The following is a 13048-nucleotide window of genomic DNA, read 5'->3' on the forward strand; positions in this document are numbered from 1 at the left end:
TTAGTCTAACTGCCTTCTGTAAAGTGGGTTGCTAGAGTCTTTAAGCCAATATGTATATTACCATTTTTGTAATAAACAGTATAAATATGAGAAAATTAAACAGATGCAATTTTAGTTTGTGGATGACCAGCTGTATTTGCAAGATTGAAAAGTGATTACAACTTTTTTTAAAAAAAAACACCTGTTTTTGAGTGCCCCTGGGAAACATAAAACCCTTTTTTTCCTGAAACTCAGGAGTATTTCATTAATGGCCAGAGATTTTAAGTAACTAGTTTCTCAGCTCCTAACATGTACTATCTTAATAGAAATGTGTTTAATTACAAAGAAAGTGTTTATCTTCCTTATATAAAAGAGATGTGTTTGTGTGTGTGTGCATGTGTCTGTATGTATATATGTGTTTGTTGTTCCTTAGGCTATTCTTAGTAGTTCCCACCATATATATATATAATATACATTTTTTTTTTTTTTTTTTTTTTTTTTTTTTTTTTTTTTGAGACGGAGTCTCCCTCTCGCGCCCAGGCTGGAGTGCAGTGGCGCGATCTCGTCTCACTGCAAGCTCCGCCTCCTGGGTTCACGCCATTCTCCTGTCTCAGCCTCCCAAGTAGCTGGGCTACAGGCGCCCACCACCACGCCCGGCTAATTTTTTGTATTTTTTGGTAGAGACGGGGTTTCACCGTGTTAATCAGGATGGTCTCGATCTCCTGACCTCGTCATCCACCCGCCTCGGCCTCCCAAAGTGCTGGGATATATTTTTTTACCTAGTGCATTTTTCTTATAAAATTGCTAAAAGTTAGGGGCTTTGGTCTCAAAAGACTGCTTAATTTTACCGTATCAGTAGGGTAATTGGAAGAGTTATTGTGTAAGTTATTACTGTCTGATAGTAAGAATGAAGTTTTTCATTTATAATTTAGTGTTATACTGTAAAATAGGGCAACCCTTTCATAAAACCAGGAAATAATGAGAAGTAGTTTTGCTTTTACTGACTTAACCCGGGGGTCTTGGTTAAATAATAGGATTCAAAATGCCTAAATCACCTGTTCCATTAATCTATAATAAAGAAATATTTTATTGCAAAAAATTATTCTCCTAATTATGTAATAAATTCAGGCATACATGTTTTTGAAAGTTTTACTATATTAGAGTTTTTTCACTTTGTATTGTTTTTGTTGTTTCCTATGTTGTTATATTTTAAATGACTTTATAAATGTAGTTAAAGCTATTGCCAGAAAAGTGTAAATTTCCGTTTTATGCAATTCTTCTAACGTTTTATTCTGACATTAACATTGTTTGCCAACCTGTTATTCTTTAGCCTGTTCGTCCTCTGCAGTCCTCTTCACAGCCTGTTCAGTACTCTACAGCCCCTTACCCATCCCCGCTCCTGCCAGTCTCACCCACCCAGCAATACTCCGTGGTACTATATCTCTATTCACCTCCTGCGTTGTTTCTGTGGGTGTATGTGTGATGAATGCTCAAGAGTGTCATTAATGTAATATGATCTTTTGTGATTTTTTTGAGTCAGGTTTACATATGCATCTAAAAAAAAGTATTTCTAATTCAAACTAGAAATAATTTATTCTATTCCATAAAATATTGGTTATAGTGGCTTATTATGGTGATTGTTTAACCTTTTCCTGCTTTTTCATAACGAAATAATTTTCAGGTTGATTATTCTAGTCCTAAGATGTTTTAGCAACTTTCTCATTGAGGCCAGTGCAGGATCTGTGCTGCCCTGGGATGGCAGCTTTCATCTGGGTTTAGGCATTCTATTTTCTCCCCAACACTGTAACTCCAGTAGACCCAGTACCAGTTCTTAGGGTGAGTTGTAGCTTACAGCTACAGAGGACTTCTAAGTATATTTTCTAAGAAGATTTCTGGATATTTAATCTGTGAATGTAAAGTAATGATACTTTCTTCAATCCAAAGTATGCCCCAATTTTTACTGGAATAAGAAAATCACTTTTTTCCAAGGTGACTCTGAGAGTGGTATACAATTATGGTACTTCTGTTAACAATATTTGATTACAATATTCAATATAACGTTGAAATTACAGTTCATAGGTAAATTTTTTTTCCTTTTGACACCATTCACTGAATTAGGCTAATAGTGTTAGAGTGTCAGAGTGACAGTTTGGGAAGAGAAAAACCATATATTTTCAATCATTAAATCAGGCATCTCCTTTCAGTCCTTTATCTTCTCTATAGCCTTAATTTACTTTGGAAAATCTAGCAGATCTAGAAACTGCAGACATGTCAACTTTGATACGATGACTCAATTGCCACAGTTTCGTAAGTCATTTTTTTCAGTGTTGACCTTTTAACAAAATGTGGTATATTTTGTTGCCAGTCCGTGGTTTCTTGGGAACAGGGAGCATTTTAACCCTATATCATCATTTCATTGATATTTTTCTGGAACAATAAGAGCTGGTCCTTAACCTGTTGAATTAGAGAAATGTTTGTCAGATAGCACATAAATCATAACCCTTGTCTTGGTAGGGCACCATTTAGCAAAAGCATAGGAAACTGTCATTTGAATTACATTTGTCAAATTATCTGACTTCCAGAACAGACTGAAAAACACAAGGGAAGAATGGAACGTGTGGCCAAATTATTTTTGAAAGATTAGAGAAAGGACTGTGTAGTTGGATTTTATGTATTGAATTTCTGCAAGTAATTTTCGTGGTTAGGGATACAGAAATGCATAGAATTTGCATTTTGCCTTCTAGGAAGAGGGGAGATAGTTTAAAGCAAATACTAATTAGTACCTTGCTCATTGCTTGGTCTTTGAAGTCCTTTCAGAAAATATTAATTGTATAATATGAACTGGGCCAATTTCACTTCTACATTCTAATGTTGCTTTCATCTTCATTTAAATAAATGTCTTCATTTTTTAATGTGAAATGTTGTACCCTACTCTTTTCTGCATGCTGTACATCCCCATTAGATATATTTTTTAAATAATTTATAATGACAGCATTGTAATATTCAACAATAGAGTTGTCATTTTTTTGAAGCTTCACCCTATTACATCATTGCTGTTGTTGATATATATAATTTCCATAATGTGTACTATTGCATCTTATTTAAAAATAGGAAGTATTTTTCTTTGATAAGTTTGGACTATGTGTAGAAGGCTTACTAATTTTTGTCTTCTTCCTTTTTTAGCAGGATAACCTTGGGTCTCAGTTTAGCCACATGAGTCTTGCTCGCCAGCCATCTGCTGATGGTTCTGACCCTCATGCCGCCATGTTCCAGTCCACTGTGGTTCTTCAGTCTCCACAGCAGTCTGGGTATATCATGACAGCAGCCCCTCCACCACATCCGCCTCCACCGCCACCACCACCACCTCCTCCTCCTCCCCTACCACCTGGGCAGCCAGTCCCTACTGCTGGATATCCTGCCTCTGGTCATCCTGTCAGCCAGCCTGTGCTCCAGCAGCAGGGATATATTCAGCAGCCATCACCACAGGTATATTGCTTTTTAACCTTTTCTTTCTTGTGGAAACCTCTCACTTAAGATCAGTTTTAACTTCAAAGAACTTATTTTTAAATTCTCCTGAAGAGAATTTGTGAGAGTATATAAACAAAGCATATACTCATCTTTCCTCCTCTGGAGATTTTCATGCACATGCCAAGCAACCATATGACAGGTAAATGCTCCAGTTGGTTGGTAAAGTATGTGAGCTTTGAGGGGTTTTTTTTCTGACTGAGAGGTATGGGTTTCTAAAAAACTAACCTAAGGGAAACACAATAAAGTGTAAGTCCACTGTAAAAATAAAATGGTAAGGCTGGGCACAGTGGCTCACGCCTGTAACCCCAGCACTTTGTGAGGCTGAGGCCGACTCACAAGGCTGGGCTTGAGCCTAGGAGTTGGAGACCAGCCTGGGCGATGGCAAAACTTTTGAATGTTTAACTAACTTTTAATTTCTGAAACAGACCCCACTTGGTTATGATGTAGTATCCTTCTTATATATTGTGGGATTCAGTTTGCTAATATTTGTTAAAGATTTTTGCATCTATGTTCATGAAGGATATTGGTCTGCAGTTTGCTTGTAATATTTTTGGTTGTACTATCCGGATGGTAGTAGCCTTAAAATGAGTTGGGCATTGTTCCCTCCTCCTTTATTTTCTGAAGGTGTTTATGTAGGATTGATGTTACTTCTTCTCACATGTTTGCCAGAATTCACCAATGAATTCATCTATAGCTGTAGATTTTTTGCAGGGAAGGTTTTTAAATTACAAATTTAATTTCTTAGTAGATATAAAATGATTCCAGTTCTCTTTTTCTCTTTGGACTAAATTTCATACTTTGTTTCCATTTCATGTTTCAAATTTGTTGTCATAAAATTGTTCTTAATATCCCCTTATGCTTTTAATGTTTTTAGGATCTTAGTGGTATCCCCTTTTTATTTGTTGATACTGCTGATTTTTCTCTCTCTTTTTTGTTTTTTATTAATGTAGCCAGATGATTTATCAAGTCTTTTGATGTTCTTAAAAAATAAAAACACGGGCCAAATGTGGTGGCTTACGCTTGCAATCCCAGCCCTTTGGGAGGCTGAGGCAGGCGGATCACTTGAGGTCAGGAGTTCGTGACCAGCCTAGCCAACATGACGAAACCCCTTCTCTACTGAAAATACAAAAATTAGCTGGGCGTGGTGGTGCATGCCTGTAATCCCAACTACTGGGGAGGCTGAGGCAGGAGAATCACTTGAACCCGGGACATGAAGTTTGCAATGAGCTGAGATTGAGCCACTGCACTCCAGTCTGGGCAACAGAGCAAGACTCCATCTCAAAAAAAAACAAGGTTTCATTAATTTTTATGATTTTATTTTCAGTGATTTTAGATTTTTCTTCTAATAGAAGTTTTTAATGCTATAAATTTTTTTTTCTTTTTTTTTAATGCTGCAAATTTCTAAGCACCATTTTGGTGCTATCTACAAATTTGGATATGTAGTATGTTAGTTATTATTTAGTTTAAAATGTTTTCTCTTTTGAGAGGATTTTTTTATGACCCATGACTTACTTAGAAGTATGTTATTTAATTTCCAAATATTTAGGGGCTTTCTAAATACCTTTTGTTATTGATTTCTATTTTAATTACATGTGGTCAGAGAGCTTACTCTTTAAGATTTCAGTGTTTTGGGCCGGGCACAGTGGCTTATGCCTGTAATCCCAGCACTTTGGGAGGCCAAGGTGGGCATATCACTTGAGGTCAGGAGTTTGAGACCAGCTTTGCCAACATGTTGAAACCCCATCTCTAATAAAAATACAAAAATTAGCTGGGCGTGGTGGTGCGCACCTGTAATCCTAGCTACTCGGTAGCGTGAGGCAGGAGAATTATTTGAACCTGGTAGGCGGAGGTTGCAGTGAGCCGAGAATTTGTGTTCTAATATTTTAGTGTTATGTGGTTTTTTGTTCAGGGTTCTTTTGTGGGGCAGGGCATTCTGATTTTTTTATTGAAATTCATATAATATAAAATGAATCATTTAACCATTTTTATGTGAACATTTTATTTGCATTTAGTACATATTCACAGTGTTGTACAACCACCACTTCTGTTTGGTTCCAAAACATTTTCATCACTCCAAAAGGAAACCCCATACCTGTTAGGCAGTTGATACTTCTTCCCCCATTTCCCAGCCCCTGGCAACCACCAATCTGCTTCTGTCTCCTATGGTTTTAACTATTCTGAATATTTCATATTAATGGAATCAGGCGACATGTTACCTTTTGTGTCTGACTTCATTCATTTAACATAATATTTTCAAAGTTCACATTGTAGCATAGGCCTGCAAACACACACACACACACACAGTGGCACACTATTCATACTTAAAATGTATTCACACTTAAAAATCTGTTCACACTATTCATTCTTTACCTTTTTATCCATTAATTGAAATTTGGAATGTTTTCTTTCTTTGTTGTTGTTGTTGTTGTTGTTGTTGTTGTTGTTGTTGAGACAGAGTCTCTTTTTGTTGCCCAGGCTGGAATGCAGTGGTGCGATCTCAGCTCACTGCAACCTCCACCTGCTGCGTTCAAGCGATTCTCCTGCCTCAGCCCCCCGAGTAGCTGGGATTACAGGCGTAAGCTACCACGCCCAACTAATTTTTGTGTTTTTAGTAGAGACGGGGTTTCACCATGTTGGCCAGGCTGGTCTCAAACTCCTGACCTCAGGTGATCCTCCCGCCTCGGCCTCCCAAAGTGCTGGGATTACAGGCATGAGCCACCGCACCTGGCCAAAATTTGGAATGTTTTCATCTTTTGTTTCTGTAAATAGTGCTGTTTTGAATATGTAGGTACATGTATTTTTTTAATATCTGTTTTCAGTTTTTTGGTGTATGTGTGTATATATATTAAGTGTGTGTGTGTGTGTGTATGTATATATTTGTCTTTTTGTTATTGAGCTAAGAGTTCTTTGTATTCTGGATACTAGACCCTTGTCAAATAAGTGATATGCAATTATTTTCACTCATTCTGTAAAATTGTCTTTTTAGTTTCTTAATAATGTTCTTTGATGGACAAAAGTGTTTTAATTTTGGTAAAGTTCACTTTATCCATTTTTTCTTTTATTGCTTGTGTTTTTGGTGTCATATCTAAGAATTGGTTGTCCTGTCTTTTAAGTGCTTTATGTTTTTAGCTCCTAGGTCATTTATCCATTTTGAGTTAATTTTTGAATATGGCGTGAGGCAAGAGTTCATCCTCATTCTTTTTCAAGTATATATCTAGTAATTCTAGCATTATTTGTTGAAGATACTTTTCTTTCCCCATTAAATAACCTTGGAATCCTTGTCGAATATCCGTTGACCATAAATGTAAGGGTTTTTTCCTGAGCTCTCACCTTACCCTATTATATATTTCTATCCTTTTGCCAGTACTACATTGTTTTGATTGCTGTGGCTTTGTAGTAACTTTTAAAAATGGGAAGAGTGAGTACTCCTACTCTGTTCTTTTTCTTTTTCTTGTTGTTGTTGTTGTTGTTGTTGTTGAGATGGAGTCTTGCTCTGTCGCCCAGGCTGGAGTGCAGTGGCGCGATCTCGGCACACTGCAAGCTCCGCCTCCCGGGTTCACGCCATTCTCCTGCCTCAGCCTCCCGAGTAGCTGGGACTACAGGCGCCCGCCACCACGCCCAGCTAATTTTTTGTATTTTTAGTAGAGACGGGGTTTCACAGTAGTCTCGATCTCCTAACCTCGTGATCCGCCCGCCTCGGCCTCCCAAAGTGCTGGGATTACAGGCGTGAGCCACCACACCCGGCCTACTCTGTTCTTTTTCAAAATTGTTTTTAGTATTCAGGCTCTTTGCAATTCCATATGAATTTGAGAATGGGCTTTTCTGTTTCTGCAAAAAAAGACCTTTGGAGTTTGATAGGTATTGCGTGGAATATGTAGGTCTCTTTGATATTATTGCCATATTAACAATATTAAGTTTTCCAGTCTTAAATGAGCATAGGATATTTTTTTGTTTACTCTGGTCATCATTGATTTCATATTCTATTGTTTTGGGATTTGTCTATCTCCCTTTTAAGTTCTATCAGTTTTTTATAGTATTTGAAGCTATATTAAACAATTTATATTTATCATGTCTTCCTGATATATTGACTCATACATAACGTTTTTCTCTGTCTCTAATAGTATTTCTTGAAACCTATTTTATCTGACATTATAGTGTCATTCTTTTGAGTAACATTTAAATGGTATATCTTTTTCTATCTTACTTGCAACCCCTGTATTTAAAGTGTCTTTCATTTATGATTATTAGTTTGGTTCTGCCTCTTTATACAGTGATTGGAGTATCGTTAGACCCTTTAAATTTAATATATTTTTGACATGGTTAGATTCAGGTATGCCACATTTCTATTTTTTTTTTATTTGCTCTATCTGTATTTTATTTTACTTTCCCGCATTTTATATTATTTGAGCTTTTTTTTTAAAATAATGAATGCTTTATGAATTTCCGTGTCATCCTTGTGCAGAGGCCATGCTAATCTTCTCTGTATTGTTCCAATTCTGTCTTTTTAGGTACATCCCCTTGAATTTTCTGAATGTGTGTGTTTTTCTAGGGAATGTGTTACGTGCCTTTACCTTACCAAAATCTACTTCAAGTTAATATTGAAATTTCAAGTAAAATGTAGCAGCCTTATAACAGTATAATTCCATTTACATTCTCTCCATCCTTTTGCTGTTGTTGCCATATACACTGCATCTCTATATATGATATACCAAAAACAGTGTTAATAATTTTTGCCTTAAAAGAGATATTGGCAGCCGGGCACAGTGGCTCACGCCTGTAATCCCAGCACTTTGGGAGGCCGAGGCACACGGATCACTTGAGGTCAAGAGTTCGAGACCAGCCTAGCCAACGTCGCAAAACCCCATCTCTACTAAAAATACAAAAAAAAATTAGCTGGACCTGGTGGTGGGTGCCTATAATCCCAGCTACCTTGGGAGGCTGAGACACAAGAATTGCTTGAACCTGGGCAGCAGAGGTTGCAGTGAGCTGAGATCGTGCCACTGCACTTCTGGGCCACAGAGCAAGACTCCATCTCAATTAAAAAAAGAGAGAGAGATATTGGCTAGGCACAGTGGCTCAAGCCTGTAATCCTAGCACTTTGGGAGGCCGAGATGTGCGGATCACTTGAGGTCACGAGTTCGAAACCAGCCTGGCCAACATGGTGAAATCCCATCTCTACTAAAAATACCAAAAAAAAAAAAAATTAGCCAGGTGTGGTGGCGGGCACCTGTAATCCCAGCTACTCGGGAGACTGAGGCAGGAGAATTGCTTGAACCTGGAAGGTGGAGGTTGCAGTAAGCTGAGATTGCGCCACTTCACTCCAGCCTGGGAGACAGAGTGAGACTCTGTCTCCAGAAAAAAAAAAAAAAGATACCTTTTTTAATTAAAGGAAAATACCTAAACTCAGGATTTAGATTACTTTCTGATACCTCCAGGAACAGTTAAGGGATCCCATATGTATTGTGTCTATGTTAATGCTTCAAAGGCAGGAGATCTACAGTAAACTTGAGTGATTCTTGGCTAAAAACTAACCTAGGAATGTTATGCCTGGCTGGTTTTCAGATGAGATGAGCACTCTTTAAAATCTCCACAGATCTCTGTTCTTTTTACAGATAACCCAATCAGAAGAGCAGAATGTGAGTGAGCCCATGACACTGTTAAAGTTAACTTACCCACATACCTCTGTAATACTGGATTAGGTATTTATTCTTCACCCCAAACTAGGTCAGATTAAGAGAACTTCATTACTAATACTAATAACTCTGGAAGGAAAAATAAATCAAGATGGTCTTGATGGCATTTTAATTTGCATTAGAAATATGGTCATGCATCATTTAATGATAGAGATACATTCTGAGAAATGCATCTCTAGTGGGTTTTGTCATTGTGTGAATGTCACAAAGTGTATTTACACACACCTTGATGGTGTAGCCCTCTACACACCTAGGTTATATGGTATAGCCTACAAGCTACAAACCTATGCAACGTTACTGTACTAAATACTGTAGGCAATTATATCACAATGGTAAGTATTTGTGCATCTAAACATATGTAAACATAGAAAAGGTACAGTAAAAATATGATATAAAAGTTTTTTGGTTTTTGTTGTTTTTTTTTTTTTTTTCTTATTTGAGACGGAGTTTCGCTCTGCCGCCAGGCTGGAGTTCAGTGGTATGATCTCAGCTCACCACAACCTCCGCTTCCCTGGTTCAAGTGATTCTTCTGCCTCAGCCCCCCGAGTATCTGAGACTACAAGGCGCGTGCCACCACGCCCAGCTAATTTTTTGTATCTTTAGTAGAGACGGGGTTTCACTTTGTTGGCCAGGTTGATCTCAAACTCCTGACCTTGTGATCTGCCCGCCTCGGCCTTCAGAAGTGCTAGAATTAACAGGTGTGAGCAACTGTGCCCGGCCAAAGGATTTTTTTAAATGGTACACCGATATAGTGCACTTAACCATGTATGCAGTTTGCAGGACTGTAAGTTGTTCTAGGTGAGTCAGTGAGTGGTGAGTGAATGTGAAGGCCTGGGACATTTTACTACTGTAGACTTCATAAACACTCTTAAATTAGGCTACACCTAATTTATTTAATACATTTTTCTTTCTTCACTAATAAACTAACCTTAGCTTATGTAACTTTATAAACTTTTTAATTCTTTTCACTTTTTTATTCTTATGTAATAAAACAGCTTAAAACACAAATACACCGTACAGCTCTACAGAAACATTTTCTTTATATCCTTATTCTAAAGCTTTTCTTTTATGAATTTTTAAATTTTCTTTCTTTTTAATTTTTTTTAATTAAAAACTAAGGTGCAAACATGCATATTAGCCTAGGCCTACACAGTTCAGGATCATCAGCATCATTGTCTTCCACCTCCACATCTTGTCCCTCTAGAAGGTCTTCAGAGGCAGTAACACACGTGGAGCTGTCATCTCCTTTGTGGAGCTGTCATCTCCTATGATAACAATGCCTTCTTCTGAAATACCTCCTGAAAGACCTCCCTGAGCCTCTGTGTGTGTGTGTGTGTGTGTGTTTGGTTTGGAGTTGGTTTTTTGTTTTTTGTTTTTTGTTTTTTGAGACAGAGTCTCACTTTGTCACCCAGTCTGGAATGCAATGGCATGATCTTGGCTCACTGAAGCCTCGGCCTCCCAGATTCAAGCAGTTCTCCCACCTCAGCCCCCCAAGTAGCTGGGACTACAGACACATGCATCACACCTGGCTAATTTTTGTATTTTTTGTAGAGACAGGGTTTCACCATGTCACCCAGGCTGGTCTCGAACTCCTGAGCTCAAGTGATCCATCCACCTGAGCCTCCCCACAGTGCTAGGATTACAGGTGTGAGCCCCTGCCCCTGGCCCTGAATCTGTTTTGTAGTTTTTAATAAGTAGCAGGACTACATCCTTTTTTTTTTTTTTTAAGACAGGCTCTTGCCTCTGTCACTCAGGCTGGAGTGCAGTGGTACAATCACTGCTCACTGCAGCTGTGACCTCCTGGGTTCAAGTAATCCCCAACCTCAGCCCCTGAGTATCCAGGACTACAGGCGTGTGCACCACCACACCTAGCTAATTTTTTAATTTTCAGTAGTGATAGGGTCTCACTATGTGGCCCAGCCAGATCTCGAACTCCTGGGCTCAAGCGATCCTCCCGCCTCAGCCTCCCAAAGTGCTGGGATTACAGGCGTGAGCTGCCATACCCAGCCCAGAAGGACTACATTCTGAAATAATAGTTAAAAATATTGTAAATACATAAACCAATAACAGCCATTTATTATCATTACCAAGTCTTATTTATATACTATCTGCTACATTTTTAAACAACTGCTAGCACAGTGGGACTACAGACATGTGAGTGATGTATTATGCTATGACATCACTGGGTGATAGGAATTTTTCAGCTCCTTTATAATCTTAGGGGGCCACCATCATATATGCAATCTATCATTGACCAAAATGTCACTTTGTGATACATGACTGTATGAGAAGAATTAAAGTATGGAACCAGTATAACTGTGCATTAATGTGGGAGTGGATAAAATAGTTTATACAATGAATGTTGTTTAGCAATTAAATTGAATGAGCTAGCTGTGTATGTTTCAATAAAGAAAGATGTCTCAAAAACAATATGAATTGCAAAATAAGTTTCATGAAGTTGTATGTAGTTGAGTTTCCCTTATTTGAAAAGCCTGGGACCAGAAGTTTCAGATTTTTTTTTTTTTTTGGAATATTTTCACATATACAATGAGATATCTTGGGATAGGGCCCAAAGTCTAAAACCAAGTTGACTTGTGTTTCATATACATCTTATACACATAGCCTTAAGGTAATCTAAGCAATATTTTAAATAATTTCATGCATGATGTAAAGTTTTCACTGTAACCTGTCAGATGAAGTCAGGTGTGGAGTTTCTTTTTGAGTACTGACGTGACATGATGCTTTTGGCATCATGTGGGTACTCAGAAAGTTAAAGATTTTGGAGCATTTCAGATTTTGGACATTTGAATTTTTAAAATACTCGCCCAGGCGCAGTGGCTCATGCCTGTAATCCCAGCACTTTGGGAGGCCGAAGTGGGCGGATCACTTGAGGTCAGGAGTTTGAGACCAGCCTGGCCAATATGGTGAAACCCCAACTCTACTGAAAATACAAAAATTAGCTGGGCATGGTGGCACATGCCTGTAATCCCAGCTACTCGGGAGGTTGAGGCAGGAGAATTGTTTGAACCTGGGAGGCGGAGGTTGCAGTGAGCCAAGATGGCAGCACTACACTCCAACCTGGACGACAGAACGAGACTCCTTCTCAAAAAAAAAAAAAAAAACCTAAAAATAAATAAAATAGTAATACATGTATGGATAATAGATATATAGTAAATAGATATATACTATATAGTAAAATCACCAACTACAGAATAATGGCTTCTGTGGAAGTTAGAGTAAAGGAAATAGGGTGAGTCTTTAGCTAATTCAGTAAGTTTGGTTTTGTAAGAGAGAGAGCTGAAGCAAATATGGCAAAAAAAATTAAAATCTAAATATGATTGATGACACATTAGTTATCTTTTTATGGATACTGTATGTTTGAATTTTTTTAAAAATTTCAGTTAAATTTAAGAAAAATCAGTTTTCCGATGATTAGTGCTAAAAAGAATTATCACTCATTAAACTCTGATCTTCCTCACAGAAAAACATATGTAATGCAAGTAAAATTGATTTTTTTCCCGGAATATTTATGATCCTAGATGCCAGCCTGTTATTGCGCTCCAGGCCACTATCACTCCAGCCAACCTCAGTATCGCCCAGTCCCTTCTGTTCATTACAATTCACATCTAAGCCAACCACTGCCACAACCTGCGCAGCAGACAGGTGAGTTGTGTTTCTTATGTCATAACTTCTGAGCCATGCTTTTTTCCATCTTCTATTTCAGTATTGCTCTTAAGATAGTACCTACTGAGTCTCTCAGGATCTCGAATATGTTCATACATATGAGTTTGCAAACCAATGAGATTAAAAGAGTGAGCAAATCTTAGCATCCTCTGGAAAATACCACA

General features: G+C 37.9%; 1 protein-coding gene, 1 long non-coding RNA gene and 1 other non-coding gene across 29 annotated transcripts in view; 1 reads left to right on the plus strand and 2 right to left on the minus strand.

Annotated features, from left to right (window-relative positions):
• The window catches only part of R3HDM1 (R3H domain containing 1), a 188065-nt gene that overhangs the window by 113980 nt on the left and 61037 nt on the right, over positions 1-13048 (plus strand). For 14 of the 27 annotated variants that reach the window (XM_054548549.1, XM_063712428.1, XM_063712418.1 and 11 more), the window contains 2 exons: positions 3163-3465; positions 12740-12863. In XM_054548549.1, coding sequence (XP_054404524.1) covers positions 3163-3465; positions 12740-12863 — 427 coding nt within the window. Of the gene's footprint in view, positions 1-1309; positions 1412-3162; positions 3466-12739; positions 12864-13048 lie in introns of all 27 variants that reach the window. The other 13 variants (XM_063712419.1, XM_054548560.1, XM_054548556.2 and 10 more) reach the window with 2 other exon arrangements.
• The window catches only part of LOC129057970 (uncharacterized), a 104175-nt gene that overhangs the window by 58380 nt on the left and 32747 nt on the right, over positions 1-13048 (minus strand). The gene's annotated exons all lie outside the window — the stretch shown is intronic.
• Positions 7925-8027, minus strand: LOC112132415 (U6 spliceosomal RNA). Its single transcript, XR_002914188.1, has one exon. It is a non-coding gene; the product is annotated as a U6 spliceosomal RNA (small nuclear RNA).

Source organism: Pongo abelii, chromosome 11, assembly GCF_028885655.2.
Source record: "Pongo abelii isolate AG06213 chromosome 11, NHGRI_mPonAbe1-v2.0_pri, whole genome shotgun sequence".
Classification (NCBI taxonomy): Eukaryota; Metazoa; Chordata; class Mammalia; order Primates; family Hominidae; genus Pongo; species Pongo abelii.